Source organism: Apodemus sylvaticus, chromosome 15, assembly GCF_947179515.1.
Source record: "Apodemus sylvaticus chromosome 15, mApoSyl1.1, whole genome shotgun sequence".
NCBI classification, from domain to species: Eukaryota; Metazoa; Chordata; class Mammalia; order Rodentia; family Muridae; genus Apodemus; species Apodemus sylvaticus.
The window spans coordinates 1,258,298-1,279,725 of record NC_067486.1 but is presented as its reverse complement, the minus strand read 5'-3'; the positions used below and the strand labels follow the sequence as shown (position 1 = coordinate 1,279,725).

Genomic DNA, 21,428 nt, shown 5'->3' with positions numbered 1-21,428 from the left:
ATTTCCTTAATATTCTGTCTTGCTACACTTCCAAAAAGTCCATGTAGAGTATATGATGTTAATAATCCCCACTTTCCTCAAAGGTGACTTAATTAAGTTTTATTTGGGGGTATATTTAAAGAAATTTGAGGGTGCATTTAAATGTTTCTCACCTGAGCAAATCTCTCTGAAAGCTAACTTCCCAGAGAATCAGCCTACAAGAGGTTGCACTATGTAAAAGTGAACATATATATTCATTAGTAACCATCCAGGTAAGTTTGTAATGCTGCTTGTGGACACCACATCTTTCCATCTTTGTTGCTTTTATTTATTTTGGACTATGACTGAAGAACAATTACCATGTGTGCAAGCTCTCTTTTAATTTGTCCCTTCTATACCTAAGCAAACAATATGTTGCTAGTTTTTCCCAGAACAGAAGAGGAAAAATGCTGTGAAGGGAAACACAATATTGAAGTGTTTGAGATTGTTTCTCATTACCTCAGAGGAAAAAATGGCCTGTACGTCTGTGTTTTGTCAGCTGTTCTTGGTTCAGTTAGAACTGAAATACCACCTTTCTCTGTAATATTTGAAATAAACATGATGGTGTGTTCTTACTCCCATGCCATGGGGGTCCAGTGGCTTCCCTTACCATTGTGAAGTTGCAGGTTTATGCAGGGAAATCAGAACAGTGGTGCCATCACAGAAGAGAGAGGCTTCCTCCCCACCCACAGTGCCTCTGCTCACTTCACTACATACACACACTTTCATGGTCTAAGAAGATGTCATTTTTAAGATGGTTTGAAATGCTGTGCATTTCAATGTAATCTGGTTTTATGGGAAAAAAAAGTTCTGTGTGATGGGTTGGAAAGGATTTTGTGTTTGTTTAGATGGGCTCTAGATGTGTGTTGGTCCTGGTATGTTTTTGTGCAAGCAAGTGTGAAGGGCAGACAACCTCAGATGCTATTCCTTGTTTGTGAGACATGTCTCTCATTGCTGTGGGGCTCCTCAGTTAGGCGAGCATGGATGGCCACGGAGCCTGAGGGATCTGTAATCCCTAGCTAGGATGGCAAGCCCCTGTGACCACACCCAGCTCATACTGATTGGGTTGTTGTTTTTGTTGTTCTTGTTTTCTTGGTTTTGAGGAATGAAGAATCAATCCTCATGCTTGAAAGGCAAGCTCTTTACTAATTTAGGCTTCTCCCAGCCTCTAGATTGACTTCTGATACACACACACCAGGTAAGCACACAGTGAAACCGTGAAAATAGAAGACATTCATAGTCGACCTTGGTGATGGAAGAGAAAACCAAATAAAAGTACAGGATTTACAGCCGCTCTGCCATCAACAACCAGAAGTCAGCTGAAAGCATTCCTGGATAGGATGTGGGGAAACCACTCAAACACATGGTGGGTGGCAACAGAAACTGAAACAGAAATTTTGGAGACTGGTCAAAACCAGTTAAACTCAGCGGCCTGTGAATTCTATTTCTGTCCATAAATTTCTACAGATACTATGCAAACTACATCTACAGGATGTCTATGCCAACATGTATGACAGAGAGCTAGGAGCTGATGACATGATTAACTTCTGTGTTCTAATTATATGTATTTTTCTGTGAATAAAGGCACAGAATTTTATTGAAAGTAAACATTTCCTATACTTAAACGTGTGTGTGTGTGTGTGTGTGTGTGTGTGTGTGTGAGAGAGAGAGAGAGAGAGAGAGAGAGAGAGCGCACATCTGTGATGGTTTGTATATGCTTGGCCCAGGGAGTATAGCCTTGTTGGAGTAGGTGTGTTACTATGGATAGTAGCTGCCTGGAAGTCAGTATTCTGCTAGCAGCCTTCAGATGGAGATGTAGAACTCTCAGCTCTTTCTGCACCATGCCTGTCTCTATGCTGCCATGCTCCCACCTTGATGATAATGAACTGACACTCTGAATGTGTAAGCCAGTCCCAGTTAAATGTTGTCCTTTATAAGTGTTGTCTTGCTCATCGTGTCTGTTCGCAGCAGTAACACCCTAAGATACCAATGTTACTGGGATTTTAAAAGACAAGTTAAGAGAAGACAAGAGAGGGCCTTTGTGTGGACAGATGGCAACAGTGTGGCCCCCATACAAAGTTGACAAAATCAAACAAAAATCCCACTAGGCAGCACTGTCAGGGACTCTATTCATGAGTCCCAAGCCATGGCTTCATAGCTGGCTATGCTTTCCAACAAAGAGGCCTGGTTTTCATGATGGAGGTAGCCTTTTCCTATTGCTTCAAGATATCAGTCAGTGAGTGCCCAGAGGGTTGTGCTTCATTGAATACCCCCACAAAGGAAAAGAGCTGCTGAGCTCTGCAAAGCATAACACAGTTGATCAACATGGTGCCTCAGGAATGAATCACAGGAACATGTAAGCTCCCTAATTCATATATGGATTTGGTTGATTTCCACGGACAGGGAGGAGAGCTGCCCATGGCTGCCCTGCACAGAAAAATTGGTTCTAGAAGAAGGGGAGGTTGTACCCAGCAGAAGGAAGCATTGTTCTACATGTGCACATCCATGTAGAATGAGAGAGAGGACTTGAAGTGCAAGGAGCCAAAAGGAAGGCCTGCAGGCAAAGCCTAGAAAAGCCAGAGTGCAGCATGCAGAAGAGAGGCTTCATATGAGGCTGAACTACATCAATACCAATTTCATTAGCATCCCAAACAGCCTATTATGATATCTTAGTGTATGTATATAAGCACATATTAGATGTAGTACTTAGATATATTGGCATATGAGTACATACACACATGCCTAATGGTATATATTACCACGTGTTTTATTAGCACATTAATATATCTTCATATTTACAACTAAAATAATAAAACTAATATCAGCCAATATGTGTATATAATCCACATAATTTCATTGAACATATACTTGGATAATTATTTATATTTTGTACTAATTCTATAGATATGCTATATAATTTTGAACAATTAAAATGTTTTATTTCAATTTAAAATACCATTATTAGGGGCTAGAGAGGTGGCTCAGTGGCTAAAAGTACTTATTGCTCTTGCAAAGGACTTGCATTCAGTTCCTATTACCTATGCCAGATCGTTCACAATTGCCAATAACCACAGCTCCAGGGGAATTTGAGGCATTAGCCTTAGCTGGCACTTAGCTGGTACTCAAATGCACATGTACAAACACACAGACACACACGCACACACACATACAGAAGTATACACACAGAAGTATACACACAAACATACAATTAAGAGTAAAATCAATCTTTAAAAATGAATAAATAATATATCCTCACCTAAACATGATGATCAGTACTATATGAATGTTTTCCAGAGTGTATGTGAACACATCAATATAGGCATATATATACACATGTATGTGTACATATTTGTAGAAATTAATTATGACTTTTATAAGGAAAACATAATTTTACTCATTTAATGTCTTCCTTTCTCATCACTATATCCTTAAAATGTTCTTAAAATTCTAATGTTCAGCAATCATACCAAGCACTGAAACACATTTCTCCTATATCAAAAATTTTCCACAAGATTGAAGACCAGTGTGTTTTGACACCATAGTAAACAGTATATGTTGTCTCCTTTGCCTCTGTTTAAGAGAATGTACTCAGAGACAATTTTAATGAAACATTCAATCATGTGTTCCCTTGAAAGACACCTGCTTTCTCTTCTAGAATAGAGGAGGAGAATCTCCAGGAAAGCAGCCTTTAGGAGGAAGCCATGCTAAGGGAGAGATATGAACGTCATTCTGAGTATGGCTCCAAAAACCTGCACTGAGCAAAACAGGTCTATGCCTGTGCTCTGAGCAGACCTCCACAGGAGCTGAGGAACTGCAACCATTCGCTCAAACACACTAGACAGAAACCTTTCTCTGTCGAGTTAGAGAACAGGATCTTGACAATCCTATCAGCCTGTTTTGTTTTTTTTAAGACAGGGTTTCTCTGTATAGCCCTGGCTGTCCTGGAATTCACTCTGTAGACCAGGCTGGCCTTGAAGTCAGAAATCCACCTGCCCCTACCTCCCAAGTGCTGGGATTAAAGGCATGCACCACCACTGCCTGCCCTATTTTGCTTTTAAAACAGTCTTGCTATGCAACCCAGGCTGACCTTGATATTTATATCTTAATGCTCCTATCTCCTAAGTATTGCAATGATAAGAATTCACTACCATACAAGCTCAGTACTGTTGGTGGTGGAAGTGAGGTGTGTGTGTGTGTGTGTGTGTGTGTGTGTGATGTCTATATGGTCTTTGTGCACATGTGTGTGCATGAAGAAGTCAGAATATGTCAAGTGTCTTACTCTATAATTTAATATCTTATTCCCTTGACGCAACATCTCTTGGAAAACATGGAGCTATGTGAGCAGGTAGCAAGTTCCAATGATCCTCCTGTTATACCCTACAATGCTAGGGCTACATTACTGGTATGCGCACCTATGACTAGATACTTACATGGGAGCCAGGGATTCAAACTCAGGTCCTCATGCTTGCACAACAAATGTTATTACGTGCTGACCCATTTACTAATGATGTCTAATTTAATTTCCTCTCTCTTGTCATCTCAGATTAGGCCCTAGCTTATTTTCACTCAGTTTCTGTCACTGTTGTTTCGAAAGAGGGTCTCACTTTATAAGCCAGGTTCACCTTTGACTCACACCCCAACTTCCTGCTTCAGCCTCCTTAGTGCCAGGATTTTAGGTTCTATGGTTTTAGAAAGCAACATTCTTGGCTTTTAGGGTAGCTCTTTCACAGGCCCTTTGGCTTCACTGCGTGCTGCTCCAATCCTGACTCCCTATTCAGCATGAGTGACTATGGAAAGACCCACCATGGGTTGTGCTGGAGTCGACAGTCTTGACTACACTCCTTTCCTTTCTTCTGATTCTCTGGTTATGTTTCAACTCCATGACAGAGTCACTGTGAGCATTAATTAAGATGGCACATAGGAAAGTGTTTTGTAAACTATGAAGCTTTATATCAATATAAATAGAAGGTGACATTTTTTTTAAAAAAAAATCTAGCAGGCAATTAACTTTCTTGGCACTGTTGGTCTATAGCAATTAGAACACCCAGTCAGGCAGCCCTCAAGTCCAGGAAGGCACTGACTCAGGGGAAGAAAATGATTTGAGATATGCTACATATAAAATTGCACAAGATAAAACTAGAGTCCTGATCTTTCCTTCTGCCCATGCATAAGAGGCTAGCACATCACCACTAAGTGTTGAACATATTTCAAAACTACTTAGCTTTAGCTATGATCAGTAATTGATAGTTTGTTTGAATCAGTTGTTGAGGGATTTTTTTTCCTCCCAAGCAACCAGACATATTCAACAAAATAAGCTCAAGGGTCACAACTATTATTTTGAAAAAATATTCTTTCCCCCTAATATCCTCTAAATATACATGCATACATACATGTATGTACACATACATGTACACAAACATACAACATGCATGTGCACAATTACATATACAGCTAGATATTCAATGTTTTGAATGAGTATCCTAGAAATAAGATAAAATGGCTTGCTTTTATCAGTTGCAGCAGTATTAGAGGAATTGAATGGGTCAAACCCTAGTTCCCAAGGAAATCAATGTGTGTCTGTGTGTGTGTTTGTGTATGTCTCTGTGTGTTTGTGTGTTTTTGTGTGTATGTATTTCACTGTGATTGTGTACCTTTGTACATTTGTATGCATTTATGTGTATGTCTGTCTGTATGTGTTTATATATATATGTGACTATGTATTTGTCTATATTTCTGTATGTGTGTGTGTATGTCTATGTGTGTATGTGTATATGTATATATTAATGTGTGTGCAGGCATGTATGTATGTATATATAAAGGACAGATGATAACCTTGGCTATCTTCTCTAAGGTGCTGTCCACAGTGTTTTACTTTATGATAGGGTCTCTTATTACTCTAGATCAGACAAGCAAACTAGGATAAATAGCCAGTGAGAACCAGGTTTCTCCCTATCTCTATCTCCCCTATTTGAAGACAGGAGCATGTGTTACATACCTGATTGTTTTTATTAGTGCTCTGAGAAATTGTACAATGTGTTTTGGTCTCATACACCTATCCCCCAACTCCTGCTGACCCACCACTAGTCCCTAAACACCCAATGTTGTCGTTTCTTTTTTAAAAATACCCATCAAGTCCAATTTATGTTGCCCATATATTTTTGGATGTGTGGTCTTCCATTGGAGCATGGTAAACTTACCAGAGACTACAATCTTAAAGCAAACTGATTCTCCCTCTCCCAGCAGCTATCAATTGCCAATAGCTCCCCAGCTAAGGATGGGACTTTATTCCCCACTCCCCGCCTCATGCTGGCATTTGATCTAGCCTGAGCTTGTCAGTTTAACAGTAGTGAACCACTGGAAAAGTCCACTGATGCAAGGGAGGCTTTGACATCACAGGATGCCTTATTTTTTTAAGTACGGGTTCTCATAGTCCAAACTTGAGTCCTTGTGCTTGCGAAGGAAGCCATTTCCCCAGACCAGGGCAGAAGCTTATGAAGCTGCATATGTATTCTTCTGAAGTGATTCAATGAAGCACTGGCCATGCATTCATATGGATGGTAACAAGTCTGACTTATACAAATCTGACAGCAAGGCTATCTTCTTTGAAGCAAACACTCATCCTTTTAATCAGTTCAGCTGACTCTTTAGCTTTCTTACACTTAAATCTCATAGGTAAAGGTAGTAAAGGTGGTTCATTTTAAAAATGTCTTCATAGACAACAATCTCACTTAATTTGTATATTACATTTCACAGTGTTTTAAATGCGAATTTACGTATGTAGAAGTTGATTTGGTAGGGAATTCCCAGATCCAGAGTAAAAGCTAAAATTGTTAATGATGTATAACTGTTACTTATATGAGCAACTAGAAGTCACCTCAAACAAACAAACAAAACAATCCAATGGTTACCTTCAATAACGAAGGCTACAAACATCTTGCTAAGGTATATACTTTTGAATGCAAAACCAACCAACCAACAAACAAATAAACAAAAAAACTAGAGAAAGCCCTTATTTATCCTATCATGTCCAGAAGTTGCTCTTTTAAGTCAAGTTCTACATAGGCATACACAAGGATGTCCTAACATTTTATTTGTCTACTATGTATATCCAAACCTTCCAACATGAAATACAACACTGTCATCCTTACATTTCAAACTTCAGAACTACACAATCAAGTACCAAAACATGGTTTTAAAAAACTCTCATAGTATTTTAAGTAGGTTTATGATTTTGCATGTAAGATACTATTCAGTGTTGTTGAAGCCAGAAATGGCAATATCTGCAGTGAAATATACAGGAGTAATTTACATCTCATATACATCTGTCCTAGTTAGCTTCAATTCAATTGCCCAGATCATATTTGCCTGTGGCTATGTACGGAGGGTATTATTTTGATCATTTGATTGGTGGTCTAGGACTGTATGAGAAAGCTAGCTAAGCAATAGTCTTTGAGTAGCATACTTTCAAGGCCTTCATGTCTTGAGTTTCTGCTTTGACTTCTCTAAATGCTGGACTGTGACTTGAAAGTGTAAGTCAAATGAAGCATTTCCTTCCCCTAAGCTGCTTTTGGTCAGTATTTTATCACAGCAACAGAAAGGGAACTAGACCACCACCAACAGAATCTACAAGTTTCCAGCTTGTTCTATAGTCCCAGCTTCCTGGTAAACACAAATTTTTCTAACTCAGTTGTTGGAGGAATATGCTACCCTCATGGGTCTCCTGGGTGACTTCATCTGCCTTCACCTGGAAGGTATTCATTCATCAGAGGCAGGCCAGGGATGGTAGTTGGCATGCTCATGTTGCTATCATGGGCCAAACATAGTTTGGTTTTGGCACAACATACATTTGAGGGGTGTTGTCCGACTGTCTGTAAGGCCATGATTGATTGTAGTGCTTTGCTCCACCCATCCCCCCTCCTCTTATTGTCCTGAAACATGACTTCCATTTGGCTTCTATTGTCTAGTCATGTTCTCTCTACACTCAGGGTTAGTTTCTTATGTGCAGGATCCTTTACCATGAAGTGAGGTTTACTTTCTAACACATTGCCCTTTTAAAGGGCTGTTCTTATTGGGAAGCTTTTAATGAATGACATAAACAAACATTCTGAAACATTCTATCTTTCCCTCTCAGGATCTTGCAATAGCTTGACACAACTGCTGCATTTGTTCACACCCACTGCATTTGTTCATGCCGTATAGATTTGTCCATACCTGCTGCATTTGTTCTCTATCTTGGGAACTCAAGCTTCTCCCCAGCTATTTAGGCTGGGTAGAAGGGCATGGTCTATTGAGGATTTTTTCCAGTGGACACTGAGGAAGCCTCATATCCTGGTATACCCTGCAAAATGCCCTCCCCAGAAGCCACCTATAGAGAATAGTCAGGAAAGAGCTATATTTGTTGTTGTTGTTGTTGAGCTTGAAAGTTCATAGATATCAAGTCTCTTGTCTTGAGGAGAGTCTGCTCTGAGTTCAGTGAGGTTCATGGAGGAGCTGGAATCATGACCCAGGATCTAGATGGGTTTCCCTTCATACTTGCCTTCCACCCTTGTTTCCACTCTTCCTTTCCTTAATTTAACACCTTCAGAGTCTCCAACTATAAACAACAAGTATAATGTTTTAATTTTGGGTCCTATAGTTTTCCTAAGAAGGTTAAGGTGAACACCCTGAAGTAGAGTACTTAAAAGGGTCAATTTAAATGTGAAGGTCATTGTCTGACCTTGACCTCAGATGGTTGGCAGACAGGTCTTCACATGAGTCTGACCAAGGGGCCAATTATTTTGTCAGCCTGCATGAGGGATGGCTTGTCTTTTCAAGACTACTTGGCTCAATCCTTTTCTGAAAGCATACATTTTGGTTACAAGACCTGTTATATTATTCGTTGGGGCCTAAGATACTTTGAGTTGGTTTATGACTATTAATAGGATCAATATTAGCAGGTCAATTTATGCTGGACCAGCAAACTTTAAGACTAAGAGTTATTTGTTCAACTGGCCTTTGTTTAAATTTGTGTATCTGAAATTTAGTATTAAGATATTTATATCTATTTATATATCTAAATGGTCATATTTCCATCAGGTGCTCTTGAAGAAAAAACAAATCTTAGTGGCAATCAAAGACCAATGAGAAGTTTAGACTTAAACTTCATAATCATCAATCATTATATCAATCAATTAGAACTTAGCCATAGGATGGGTAATTAGCAGCTAACTACATTTTAAGCATTTTCAAATGTAACTTACAGATTTCTGGGAATGCCCGGGCACATGTAAGGGTGTTCACAAGAAGAGAGCCTCCTCCATTAGCTTCCTGTGTCTCTGGCCTATTTGCACTATTGCTGTTAGTGTGGTGGATGAGACAATGGGACCTCAGTATCAACTATAGTTGTGACACTGAGATGCAACAGTGTCACCTAGGAGTCCTCACCATGTGCCCAAAGGGTTTTGTTTCTAGATCTAAGTTGGTTTTCTTTGATTGCTTGTTGGAAAAATGTCCAGAGACCCAAGCAGTGTGAGAAGACTTCCCAGGGAAAACACCAAGGCTGTGGGAGTTCAATCCCCTAGCTGCTTTGCTCATGAAATTCTGACTTTTTCTACCCAGAATGGCTCCCTAAAGTATAGCCACGCAGAGCTGTATGTCTGTTGGAAGAGAGAGGTAAAAAGTTGTCAACTCCTGGGATCACATTTGATGATGCCACAAATAACAAAAATCAAGTTCCAGTGTCAAGAGATCATGTGATACTAAATATGTGATGCTTCGATGTTGTATGATGAACTGTGTTCATATCCATAACAGCCTCACATCTCAGTGAGCAAGTCATCTGCAAATGCTCAACCAATCAAAAGATGGTGTGTGGATGAAGCACTCATCTAAAGGTGTGGTGCATCTTAAGACAGCAAAGTAAAAACATTCAGTGATGCAGTTTCCAAGTCTCCATGGCAACATGCCCTTAAAATACTACCATGGCTTAATTTTCTGCACAGTCATCACACACTCAGGTGTCAAGTGGCTGATGTATGTGTTTTGTTTGATTCTGTCTCTCCTGACAAGAAGAAGAGCTCAAAGGGAAGCTCACATTCTCAGTCACTAACACATCCAGTGCTCAGGGCTGGCACCCAAGAGGACACAGAGGCCTCAGAGGTGACAGAACAGCACCAGAAGAGGACCTTGCATTCATCAAGGTTTTATCAAAGATTTATAATCATTTCAGGAAAATTAAGGTATGGAACAATTCAAGAAAGATTAAAAATGCCTAGATACAAGTATCTAATAGACAACATGACTTATTTCATAATGAAGTAACATAGTACATGCATTTTTAGATGTTTCTTAGAATAAAAGTAGATCTGATATGTTTTGAAGTAAAGGAGATTGGGGAGATACATGTGAAACATACACAGCTTTGTGACCCAGACACTAAAAGACAATTCCTAGCACACTGGGAGAAGTCTTGACAACTCAGAGAGGCAGCTCAGCCTGGAGGGTATTTCACACCATCTGCGAGCTGTTTTAAAACACGTCAGAACCTTCTTTATGATGTACTGCATTTAAAATATATTACATTGAAACAAGACCTTCATTTTATTCTTGACTAAGGAAACTGATTTGAGAAGAAAAACATGGCTCCCCAAAGTATCTGCTGTGTGTCTTCGGTGGACCCAACAATTCATTGCTTGTTGTGGGCAAAGGACATTGAGGTTGTATTGCCAAAACCTCAGATTATCCTTGCAGTTGGAAGCCAGGATTGTAAATGTCATGAGGCAATGGCTGACTTACTCACAAAGACTAGAGAACTGTTAGCCATAGCTCTTTTGTCCACTCAAGATGAGAACCTGGACCTGAAGTCCTTGTCTACCATCAAAAAAATCTCTTCCTTGTGGGATCTAAAGAGCTTACTGATAGAGTCTTCAGAGGAAGAAAGATGTGTGTTCTAAAATGATCTGATAGAAAACCAAATAGCCAAGCCAACAGTGTACCTTCTGAATACTTCAACTATCCGAGGAAGTAGCATCAAGCTTGAATCCTGTGAGGACCCAGGAGTGTACAGACAACATTTATCACCTTCTCCATCCATCTAAGTGTTCATGACTACCCAACAAGACTGCCCAGATTCTGAGCTGGCCCCATCTTAAAAGCCAGGGCAGGTAAGGGGACGGAGTTACCTTTCACTGTTACATGGACACTCTGGCTGGTGGAGAGCTGTGGTTGTACCAGCACGTTACAAGTGTACTCTCCCTCATCAACTTCTTTCTGTACATCTGAGAGTTTCAGAGTCCCATTGTTCTCAAACGCCACCTGGCGGTGGTTGAAAGGAAGCAGGTTAGCGTTCTTGTACCACTTGATGGAGTAATAAGGATAGCCAATCACACGGCAGTGGATGTACGTGTCACGCCCCGCTATCGCAGTGATGTTTTTCATTGGTCTGATGCTTGCAGGTCCTGGAGAGACACAAGAAAACTCTTGAAAATAATTTAAGGGTATATCTCATGGAAAGAAATGGGCATACCTTTCCTTTGGTAAAAATAATTTTTTTTTAAAAGTAAGCACACCTTTTTTGTTTGTTTGTTTCAGTTTCTTGGCATTTGGCATTTTCTACTATGGATAAAAAGTTATGTTTTGTCTCTACTACTCTCAAATGAGCCAATGAATGTTAAAATCTCTTATCATCAGCTACGTCTATGAAAATACTTTGAATTACAAGATAAAAGCTTTGCTAAATAAAAAAGAAGTAACTAGTCTACTCTGCATAGCTATGCTCTTCTGGTGAAAAGTCTGACAGCAAACTGATTGACTCTGTCTGGCGGATGATGAAGATGGAGGTTATGCGACTGTGCCCTACAGACTTGAGTTAGGTAGCATGGACGTGAAGGCTTACCATGGATGTCGTGAGATAGGAGAAACGGAGAGAGGAAAGGGCATGCAGAGCATAAACCAGAAAAGGAGAGCTTCAGTGGATAGATGTAAGAGGATAGAAAGTAGACAAGCTGACTACAGAGACCAAAATGCCATTTTCAACACTTCTGATCAGCGCCATTCCTGAGTAGGAAGGAGAGGGCAGGGAGAGGGAGGAACAGCTCCTCCTTTGCGCATTGCAAGGCTCAGCCCAGAGCATGCAGCACCCATCCCGCTACAATGATTTGTGTGTGTTTGTTCGAGGAGCTGATTTGACAAGCACCTCTTACGTTTATTCGAGCCTGGTACAGGACGACTCCAGCTGAGTTGTTGGCAGTGCAGCGGTAGACACCCCCATCCCGGACCTGGGAGCTGGAGATATTCAGGTAGCTGACCACGTTCCCCTCGGACGTGATCATTTGGCTGATGCGGTGGCCGCTGCCCTTGAGGATGGGGTCATCATCCAGGGTCCAGGTGACCGTGGGCAAGGGTGTACCCTTCACATTGCACACGAGGGACACTGGCTCTGCTGGGCTCACCACTTTCTCGCTAAAGGCAGAAATGATTTTGGGAGTTCCGTCTGCAGGGAGACAAAACAGGAAAGAACATGGTATGTATACATGATAATCCTCCACCAAGTTCACTGTTTATGCTTAGGAGAGAGAGAGTACTGTCAGCACTGTCCCAAAAGCCTTGCCCTAGGAAAAGTTCCCAAGGGACACGAATGAATACAAGCAAAGTGACATCCCTTTCTTTATGGTCTTAGAGGAAGGAAGGATGATGTGACGGAGAGCTCATGACTGCAGTTTAAGACATGTATGCTCCTCTCCAAAGTCACAAACAAGGATTTTGCATACCCCAAAGCTGCTACATCTATTTTCCCCTCAGTATTTGTACAGATTGCTCACAAGGGACCATTTAGAACAAAAAAGACAGAGACCGAGAGAAATGCTCTTTTTCATACACATTTTACTTCTCTGCATCCGGGTTCCTGAATCTCTGCATCTGCATTCCTAAATCTCTGTATCTGGATTCCTGAATCCTCATTCCTCACAACAGCTCAAGATTTTACAGTTGGGAGAGGCCCTCAGACAAATTTGTATCTCAGGTGTGCTGGTTGGTAACAAGCCACAGTGCCCCTGGGATTTTTACTTTCAGTGATGAGAAAAGAACTTTGAAATGTTTAAAAAGAAATCCCCAGACCATCAGCATTACATCTATGTCTCTTTAACTACCAGGAACCTATAATATTTTTCATATTTTGACTGAGATAATCTTGAAGGACTTTTTTTGGAGCCATTTGCAAATACCACATTGGTCTCATGCTTCCTTGTGTCTAAGTACATGTTGTCCATTTTAGCCAGAAATAGCGCGGGGACATTTTTGGTTGGTTGGTGGACTGATGAGTTATGATTGCTTTGTTTTTTATTTTGTTATACTGTGGGTTGAACCTAGGGCTTCATGTTTGCTAGGCAAAATTATGGATTTTAGTATTTATTCATTATTTTTGTATCTTTTTTGAGGAGGCTCACTCAAATTTTTTACTCATTCTTTATTTAGACTGAATTTGAGTTTTGGATTTGTAGAACTTTTAGGTTTATTCATTCTATTTCATGTGTATGAGTATTTGCTTGCATGTATTTATGCATGCCACATGTGTATAGTATCCTTAGAGGCTAGAAGAACATGTCAGATTCCCCAGAACTGGAGTTATGGGCAGTGGTAAACCATCATACTATGTAGAATGCCAGTTAGTGTATGTATCTAAAATGATTTCTTCCAGGCTGTGGTTCTCCTTATGCTTTTGTCCTATCTCTAAATCAGGAACAATTCTGTATTTCTTTTAAGACATTTACGGCTCAGTATTATACATTCAAATCTGAAATTTATATCAAATTAATTCTTATATCTGCTCCAGATGTTGGTTGAGTTCCTTAAGATCTTTTGTATATAATTATTTAAGCGACAATTGGTAGCTATTGAAAATATTTCCTTTACCTATTGACTATCCTGTATGCTTGTGAAACTCAGCTGGCTCTGCATATGTGGCACATCCTGAGACCACGCCTACCGCGCTTCCTTGGGCAGTGTATTCACCTTGGTCCATGTAGCTTCACAGTGAGAAGTGAGGCTTCAAAACTAGTGGGGGGGGGGGAATCCTCCAGCTTCGTTCTCTTCCCAAGCTTGAGTAGTTTTCATTCCTTTTTATTTTATAAATGTTTCCTTTTCTTTTTCTTTTTTATTATTTATTTAATGTATATGAATACACTGTAGCTGTCTTCAGACATACCAGAAGACGGCAACAGATCCCATTACAGATGGTTTTGAGTCATCATGTGGTTGCTGGGAATTGAACTCAGAACCTCTGGAAGAGCAGTCAGTGCTCTTAACCACTGAGCCATCTCTCCAGCCTCTAGTTTTCATTTTTTTTAGCCTCTTGTAAACCAACTTCCCATTGTAAGATGTCAGCTTTTCTATGTCAACTTTAAACTCACTATATACATCATTTTTTAGATAAGGTCTCACTATGTAGCTATGGTGGTCCTCCTGTCTCAGCTTCCCAAGTATTGACGTTTCTTATGTGTTCATTCTTTTTTTTGGGGGGGGGGGTGTTGTCCTCATGTAAAATGTACGAGGCTTTTAGAAACATAGGGGTTTGGGGAAGATGTTGGCTATCTTGCTACGGATTTGGTGTAGATATACCGACAGGTTCTTACTGAGGATAGTTTCTGCATCCCACAGAAACGTCTTGTTGTATCATTGGGATATGTCTTACTTTTTTTTTTATTCAGTATATTCTTTTTTTTATTATTCGATATATTTTTATTTACATTTCAAATGATTTCCCCTTTTCTAGCCCCCCACTCCCCGAAAGTCCCGTAAGCCCCTTTCTCTCCCCTCGTCCTGCCACCCACCCCCTTCCCACTTCCCTGTTCTGGTTTTGCTGAATACTGTTTCACTGAGTCTTTCCAGAACCAGGGACCACTCCTCCTTTCTTCTTGTATCTCATTTGATGTGTGGATTATGTCTTGGGTATTCCAGTTTTCTAGGTTAATATCCACTTATTAGTGAGTGCATACCATGATTCACCTTTTGAGTCTGGGTTACCTCACTTAGTATGATGTTCTCCAGCTCCATCCATTTGCCTAAGAATTTCATGAATTCATTGTTTCTAATGGCTGAATAGTACTCCATTGTGTAGATATACCACAATTTTTGCATCCACTCTTCTGTTGAGGGATACCTGGGTTCTTTCCAGCATCTGGCAATTATAAATAGGGCTGCTATGAACATAGTAGAGCATGTATCCTTATTACATGGTGGGGAATCCTCTGGGTATATGCCCAGGAGTGGTATAGCAGGATCTTCTGGAAGTGAGGTGCCCAGTTTTCGGAGGAACCGCCAGACTGCTTTCCAGAGTGGTTGTACCAATTTGCAACCCCACCAGCAGTGGAGGAGTGTTCCTCTTTCTCCGCACCCTCTCCAACACCTGCTGTCTCCTGAATTTTTAATCTTAGCCATTCTGACTGGGGTAAGATGAAATCTTAGGGTTGTTTTGATTTGCATTTCCCTAATGACTAATGAAGTTGAGCATTTTTTAAGATGCTTCTCCGCCATCTGAAGTTCTTCAGGTGAGAATTCTTTGTTTAACTCTGTACCCCATTTTTTAATAGGGTTGTTTGGTTTTCTGGAGTCTAACTTCTTGAGTTCTTTATATATATTGGATATTAGCCCTCTATCTGATGTAGGATTGGTGAAGATCTTTTCCCAATTTGTTGGTTGCCGATTTGTCCTCTTGATGGTGTCCTTTGCCTTACAGAAACTTTGTAATTTTATGAGGTCTCATTTGTCAATTCTTGATCTTAGAGCATACGCTATTGGTGTTCTGTTCAGAAACTTTCTCCCTGTACCGATGTCCTCAAGGATCTTCCCCAGTTTCTTTTCTATTAGCTTCAGAGTGTCTGGCTTTATGTGGAGGTCCTTGATCCATTTGGATTTGAGCTTAGTACAAGGAGACAAGGATGGATCAATTCGCATTCTTCTGCATGCTGACCTCCAGTTGAACCAGCACCATTTGTTGAAAAGGCTATCTTTTTTCCAGTGGATGTTTTCAGCCTCTTTGTCGGGATCAAGTGGCCATAGGTGTGTGGGTTCATTTCTGGATCTTCAATCCTGTTCCATTGATCTGCCTGCCTGTCACTGTACCAATACCATGCAGTTTTTAACACTATTGCTCTGTAGTATTGCTTGAGGTCAGGGATACTGATTCCCCCAGAATTTCTTTTGTTGTTGAGAATAGTTTTAGCTATCCTGGGTTTTTTTTTGTTATTCCAGATGAATTTGATAATTGCTCTTTCTAACTCTGTGAAAAATTGAGTTGTGATTTTGATGGGTATTGCATTGAATCTGTATATTGCTTTTGGCAAAATGGCCATTTTAACTATATTTATTCTACCGATCCATGAGCATGGGAGGTTTTCCCATTTTTTGAGGTCTTCTTCCATTTACTTCTTCAGAGTCTTGAAGTTCTTGTCATACAGATCTTTCACATGTTTGGTAAGAGTCACCCCAAGATACTTTATACTGTTTGTGGCTATTGTGAAGGGGGTCATTTCCCTAATTTCTTTCTCAGCCTGTTTATCCTTTGAGTATAGGAAGGCCACTGATTTGCTTGAGTTGATTTTATAACCTGCCACTTTGCTGAAGTTGTTTATCAGCTATAGGAGTTCTCTAGTGGAGTTTTTTGGGTCACTTAGGTAGACTATCATGTCGTCTGCAAATAATGATAGTTTGACTTCTTCCTTTCCAATTTGTATACCTTTGACCTCCTTATGTTGTCGAATTGCCCGAGCTAGTATCTCAAGTACAATATTGAAAAGATAAGGAGAGAGGGGGCAGCCCTGTCTAGTCCCTGATTTTAGTGGGATTGCTTCAAGTTTCTCTCCATTTAGTTTGATGCTGGCTACCGGTTTGCTGTATATTGCTTTTACTATGTTTAGGTATGGGCCTTGAATTCCTGTTCTTTCCAAGACTTTAAGCATGAAAGGATGCTGAATTTTGTCAAATGCTTTTTTCAGCATCTAATGAAATGACCATGTGGTTTTGTTCTTTGAGTTTGTTTATGTAGTGGATTGTATTGATGGATTTCCGTATATTGAACCAACCCAGCATTCCTGGGATAAAGCCTACTTGATCATGGTGGATGATCGTTTTGATGTGTTCTTGGATTCGGTTGGCAAGAATTTTATTGAGTATTTTTGCATCGATGTTCATAAGGGAAATTGGTCTGAAGTTCTCTTTCTTTGTTGGATCTTTGTGTGGTTTTGGTATCAGCGTAATTGTGGCTTCGTAGAAGGAATTGGGTAGTGTTCCTTTTGTTTCTATTTTGTGGAATAGTTTGAAGAGTATTGGTGTTAACTCTTCTTTGAAGGTCTGATAGAATTCCGCACTGAAACCATGTGGTCCTGTGCTTTTTTTGGTTGGAAGACTTTCTATGACTCCTTCTATTTCTTTAGGCATTATGGGACTGTTTAGATGATCTATTTGGTCCTGATTTAATTTTGGTATTTGGTGTCTGTCAAGAAAATTGTCCATTTCCTCCAGATTCTCCAGTTGTGTTGAGTACAGGCTCTTGTAGTAGGATCTGATGATTTTTTGGATTTCCTCAGTTTCCATTGTTATATCTCCCTTTTCATTTCTAAGTTTGTTAATTTGGATACTTTCTCTGTGCTCATTGGTCAGTCTGGCTAAGGGTTTATCTATCTTGTTGATTTTCTCAAAGAACCAGCTCCTAGTTTTGTTGATTCTTTGTATGGTTCTCTTTGATTCTACTTGATTGATTTCGGCCCTGAGTTTGATGATTTCCTGCCTTCTATTCCTCCTTGGTGAAATAGCTTCTTTTTGTTCCAGGGCTTTCAGGTGTGTCATTAAGCTGGTAATGTATGCTCTCTCCATTTTCTTCTTGGAGGCACTCAGGGCTATGAGTTTTCCTCTTAGCACTGCTTTCATTGTGTCCCATAGATTTGGGTATGTTGTGTCTTCATTTTCATTGTGTTCTAAAAAGTCTTTAATTTCTTTCTTTATTTCTTCCATGGCCAAGGTATCATTGAGTAGAATATTGTTCAGTTTCCACATGTATGTGGGTTTTCTGTTGTTTTTGTTGCTATTGTAGACCACTTTTACTCCATAGTGATCTGATAGGAGGCATGGGATTAGTTCTATCTTCTTATATTTGTTGAGGTCTGTCTTGTGACCAATTATATGGTCGATTTTGGAGAAGGTACCATGAGGTGCTGAGAAAAAGGTTCTCTCTATATATATCTGTTAAATCTAATTGGTCTAAAGCTTCAATTAGTTTCATTGTGTCCCTGTTTAGTTTCTGTTTTCCTGATCGGTCCATTGAGGAAAGTGCAGTGTTGAAGTCACCCACAATTATTGTGTTAGGTGCAATGTGTGCTTTGAGCTTTAATAAAGTTTCTTTTACGAAAGAGGGTGCCCTTGCATTTGGAGCATAGATGTTCAGGATTGAGAGTTCTTCTTGTTGTATTTTTCCTTTGACCAGCAAGAAGTGTCCCTCAGAGTCTCTTTTGATGACTTTGGGTTGAAAGTCAATTTTATCTGATATTAAAATGGCTACTCCAGCTTGTTTCCTGAGACCATTTCCTTGTAAAATTGTCTTCCAGCCTTTTACTCTAAGGTAGTGTTTGTCTTTGACCCTGAGGTGTGTTTCCTGTAAGCAGCAAAATGTAGGGTCCTGTTTTCCAGTCAGTTAGTCTATGTCTTTTTATTGGGGCATTGAGTCCATTGATGTTAAGAGATATTAAGGAATAGTGATTGTTACTTCCTATCATTTTTGACGTTATTTTTTAAATTTGATTGGTTAACTTCTTTTGGGTTTGATGAAAGGTTACTATCTTGCTTTTTCCAGGGTGAAGTTTCCCTCCTTGTATTGGTGTTTTCCTCCTATTATCCTTTGTAGGGCTGGGTTTGTGGATAGATATTGGGTAAACTTGGTTTTGTCATGGAATATCTTAGTTTCTCCATCTACAGTGATTGAGAGTTTTGCTGGATATAATAGTTTTGGCTGGCATTTCTGTTCTCTTAGAGTCTGCATGAGATCTGCCCAGGATCTTCTCCCCTTCTTAGTCTCAGGTGAAAAGTCTGCTGTGATTCTGATAGGTCTTCCTTTATATGTTACTTGGCCTTTTTCTCTTACTGCCTTTAATATTCTTTCTTTGTTTAGTACATTTGGTGTTTTGATTATATTATGGGAAGTATTTCTGTTCTGGTCCAGTCTGTTTGGAGTTCTGTAGGCTTCTTGTATATTCATGGGCATCTCTCTCTTTAGGTTAGGGAAGTTTTCTTCCATAATTTTATTGAAGATATTTGCTGGCCCTTTAAGTTGTAAATCTTCACTCTCATCTATGCCTATAATCCTTAGGTTTGGTCTTCTCATTGTGTCCTGGATTTCCTGGATATTTTGGGTTACAAGCTTTTTGCATTTTTGCATTTTAACTGTTGAGTCCATGGTTTCTATGGTATCTTCAGCATCTGAGATTCTTTCTTCTATCTCTTGTATTCTGTTGTTGATATTTGCATCTATGTCCCCTGATTTCTTCCCAAGGCTTTCTATCTCCAAAGTTGTCTCCCTTTGAGTTTTCTTAGTTGTTTCTACTTCTGATTTTAGATCCTGGATGGTTTTGCTTAGCTCCTTCACTCGCTTGTTTGTGCTTTCCTGTAATTCTTTAAGAGATTTTTGTGTTTCGTCTTTCATGACCTCAGCCTGTTGACCAAAGTTCTCCTGTATTTCTTTAAGTGTTTTTTGTGTTTCCTCCTTATTGGCTTTTGTATTCTCCTGGATTTCTTTCAATGATTTTTGTGTTTCCCTTGCAAGGGCTTCTAACTTTTGATCCATTTTCTCCTGAATTTCTTTAAGTATGTCCTTCATGTGTTCCTATATCAGCATCATGACCAGTGATTTTAAATCCAAATCTTGTTTTACAGGTGTGATGGGGTAGCCAGGACATGCTGGTAAAGGAGAATTGGATTCAGATGTTGCCATATTGCCTTGATTTCTGTTAGTGACGTTCCTGTGTTTGCCTTTTGCCATCTAGTTCTCACTGGTGTTAGTTGGTCTTGTCAATGCTGGACTCAGCAGTGCAAGCTACCCCTTCCCAGGTGGCCTCTGGTGCATAGCTTACCTCCTGCACTGCCTGGAGACAGGGTGCTGTTGCCCAGGCTGTTCAGATCCGGAAGCAGACACCTGAAGGCTCCCGCTGGGGCCTGCTGGATTCACCGGAGTACACCGACTTCTCCCCCATGGCCGCCCGGAAGCCCCTCTTGCCTCTTGTAGGACCTGGTGATGTGGTGTTGCCGCCCAGGCTGATTTGGATCCGGAAGCAGGGAGATCTGAGGGCTCCTGCCAGAGGCCTCAGGACTGGAACCTAAGCTCCATGCCACAGGAGCAAGCTCAGTCTGTGAGCTCCCAGACTGCTTCTGGGTGCACACCAGGTCTCCCGCACTTCCTGGAGACCGAGTGCTATGGCCCAGGCAGGCTATTCAGATCCCAAAGCAGGCACCTAAAGGCTCCTGCTGGGGCCCGCTGGATTCACAGGAGCACACCGACTTCTCCCCCCCCCCCCCCCCCCCGTGTTCATTCTTTATAACCACATAGTCCCTTAAATCATTGAATGTACTTCAATAGAGTAAGATTCCTTGACTGCTGATCCTAAGATACAGGTCTCCTCTAAGTCTTTATTGTCTACTTTTGTTTTATTCTGTTGATCAATTGAATGTTGTTTTCTTTTGAATATTTCTAGTGTTTTAAGCTGTAGAATTAGATTCCATCTACATAGCAGTCATGTGTCAACCAAGTTTTCCAAAGTGATTTTTACCAAGACTTGGGGACTCTCTCCAGGTGTCTTTCCTTTGTGTACTAGTGCCCTACTCCCCAGTGTGTAAGCGCCCAGCCCCTCAGCTCTGTGGGCTCAGGTACTTTGCTTTTCTTCTAGTTTCAGGACCACCTGGCCTTGGAGGTGTCCTCAGATGTAAGTCTTTAGCTTCCTGTCCCTTCCTCCCAGTGCCCATCCACCATTCTGTTTGCTCTGGGGTTTTCTCAGTTCTTGACACTGAGTTTGTCCATCCTAAAACTCACTGATCTCCTGCGCTTGCAAGCCTGTCTGGCCGGTGCTGTTCTTTACTCCTAGAACCAGAACCTCTCATTCCTCATTTTAATGCTGTGTCTCCCAGTTATTCTGGTTTAACTGCAATCCTGCTTCTATGAGGTTCTAGCCTCCTGGCAAAGGCCACCACCAGATTTTTCCATCCATCCACAATCATGGATAGTCCACTGTAGGCTGAGATCATTATAATTTTATCTTAATCCAGTTCTTATAGCAGGAAGTATGGGAGCTGCCTGAGAGGGTGCTGCTGGTCAGAAGTAGCTATGAGTCAGGTAAAAGATACACATTCTCTTTTTTGACATTAGCACCATCACCTTTCAAAAGAAAGAAAAACGAAAT

At 40.5% G+C, this 21,428-nt stretch overlaps 1 protein-coding gene across 1 annotated transcript in view; it reads right to left on the bottom strand.

Moving 5' to 3' along the window:
* The window catches only part of Dscam (DS cell adhesion molecule), a 690,093-nt gene that overhangs the window by 223,861 nt on the left and 444,804 nt on the right, over nt 1-21,428 (bottom strand). Inside the window, exons 9-10 of the mRNA XM_052159081.1 lie at nt 12,191-12,487; nt 11,178-11,453 (exon numbers count right to left, since the gene is read on the bottom strand). Coding sequence (XP_052015041.1) covers nt 11,178-11,453; nt 12,191-12,487 — 573 coding nt within the window. The remainder of the gene's footprint in view (nt 1-11,177; nt 11,454-12,190; nt 12,488-21,428) is intronic.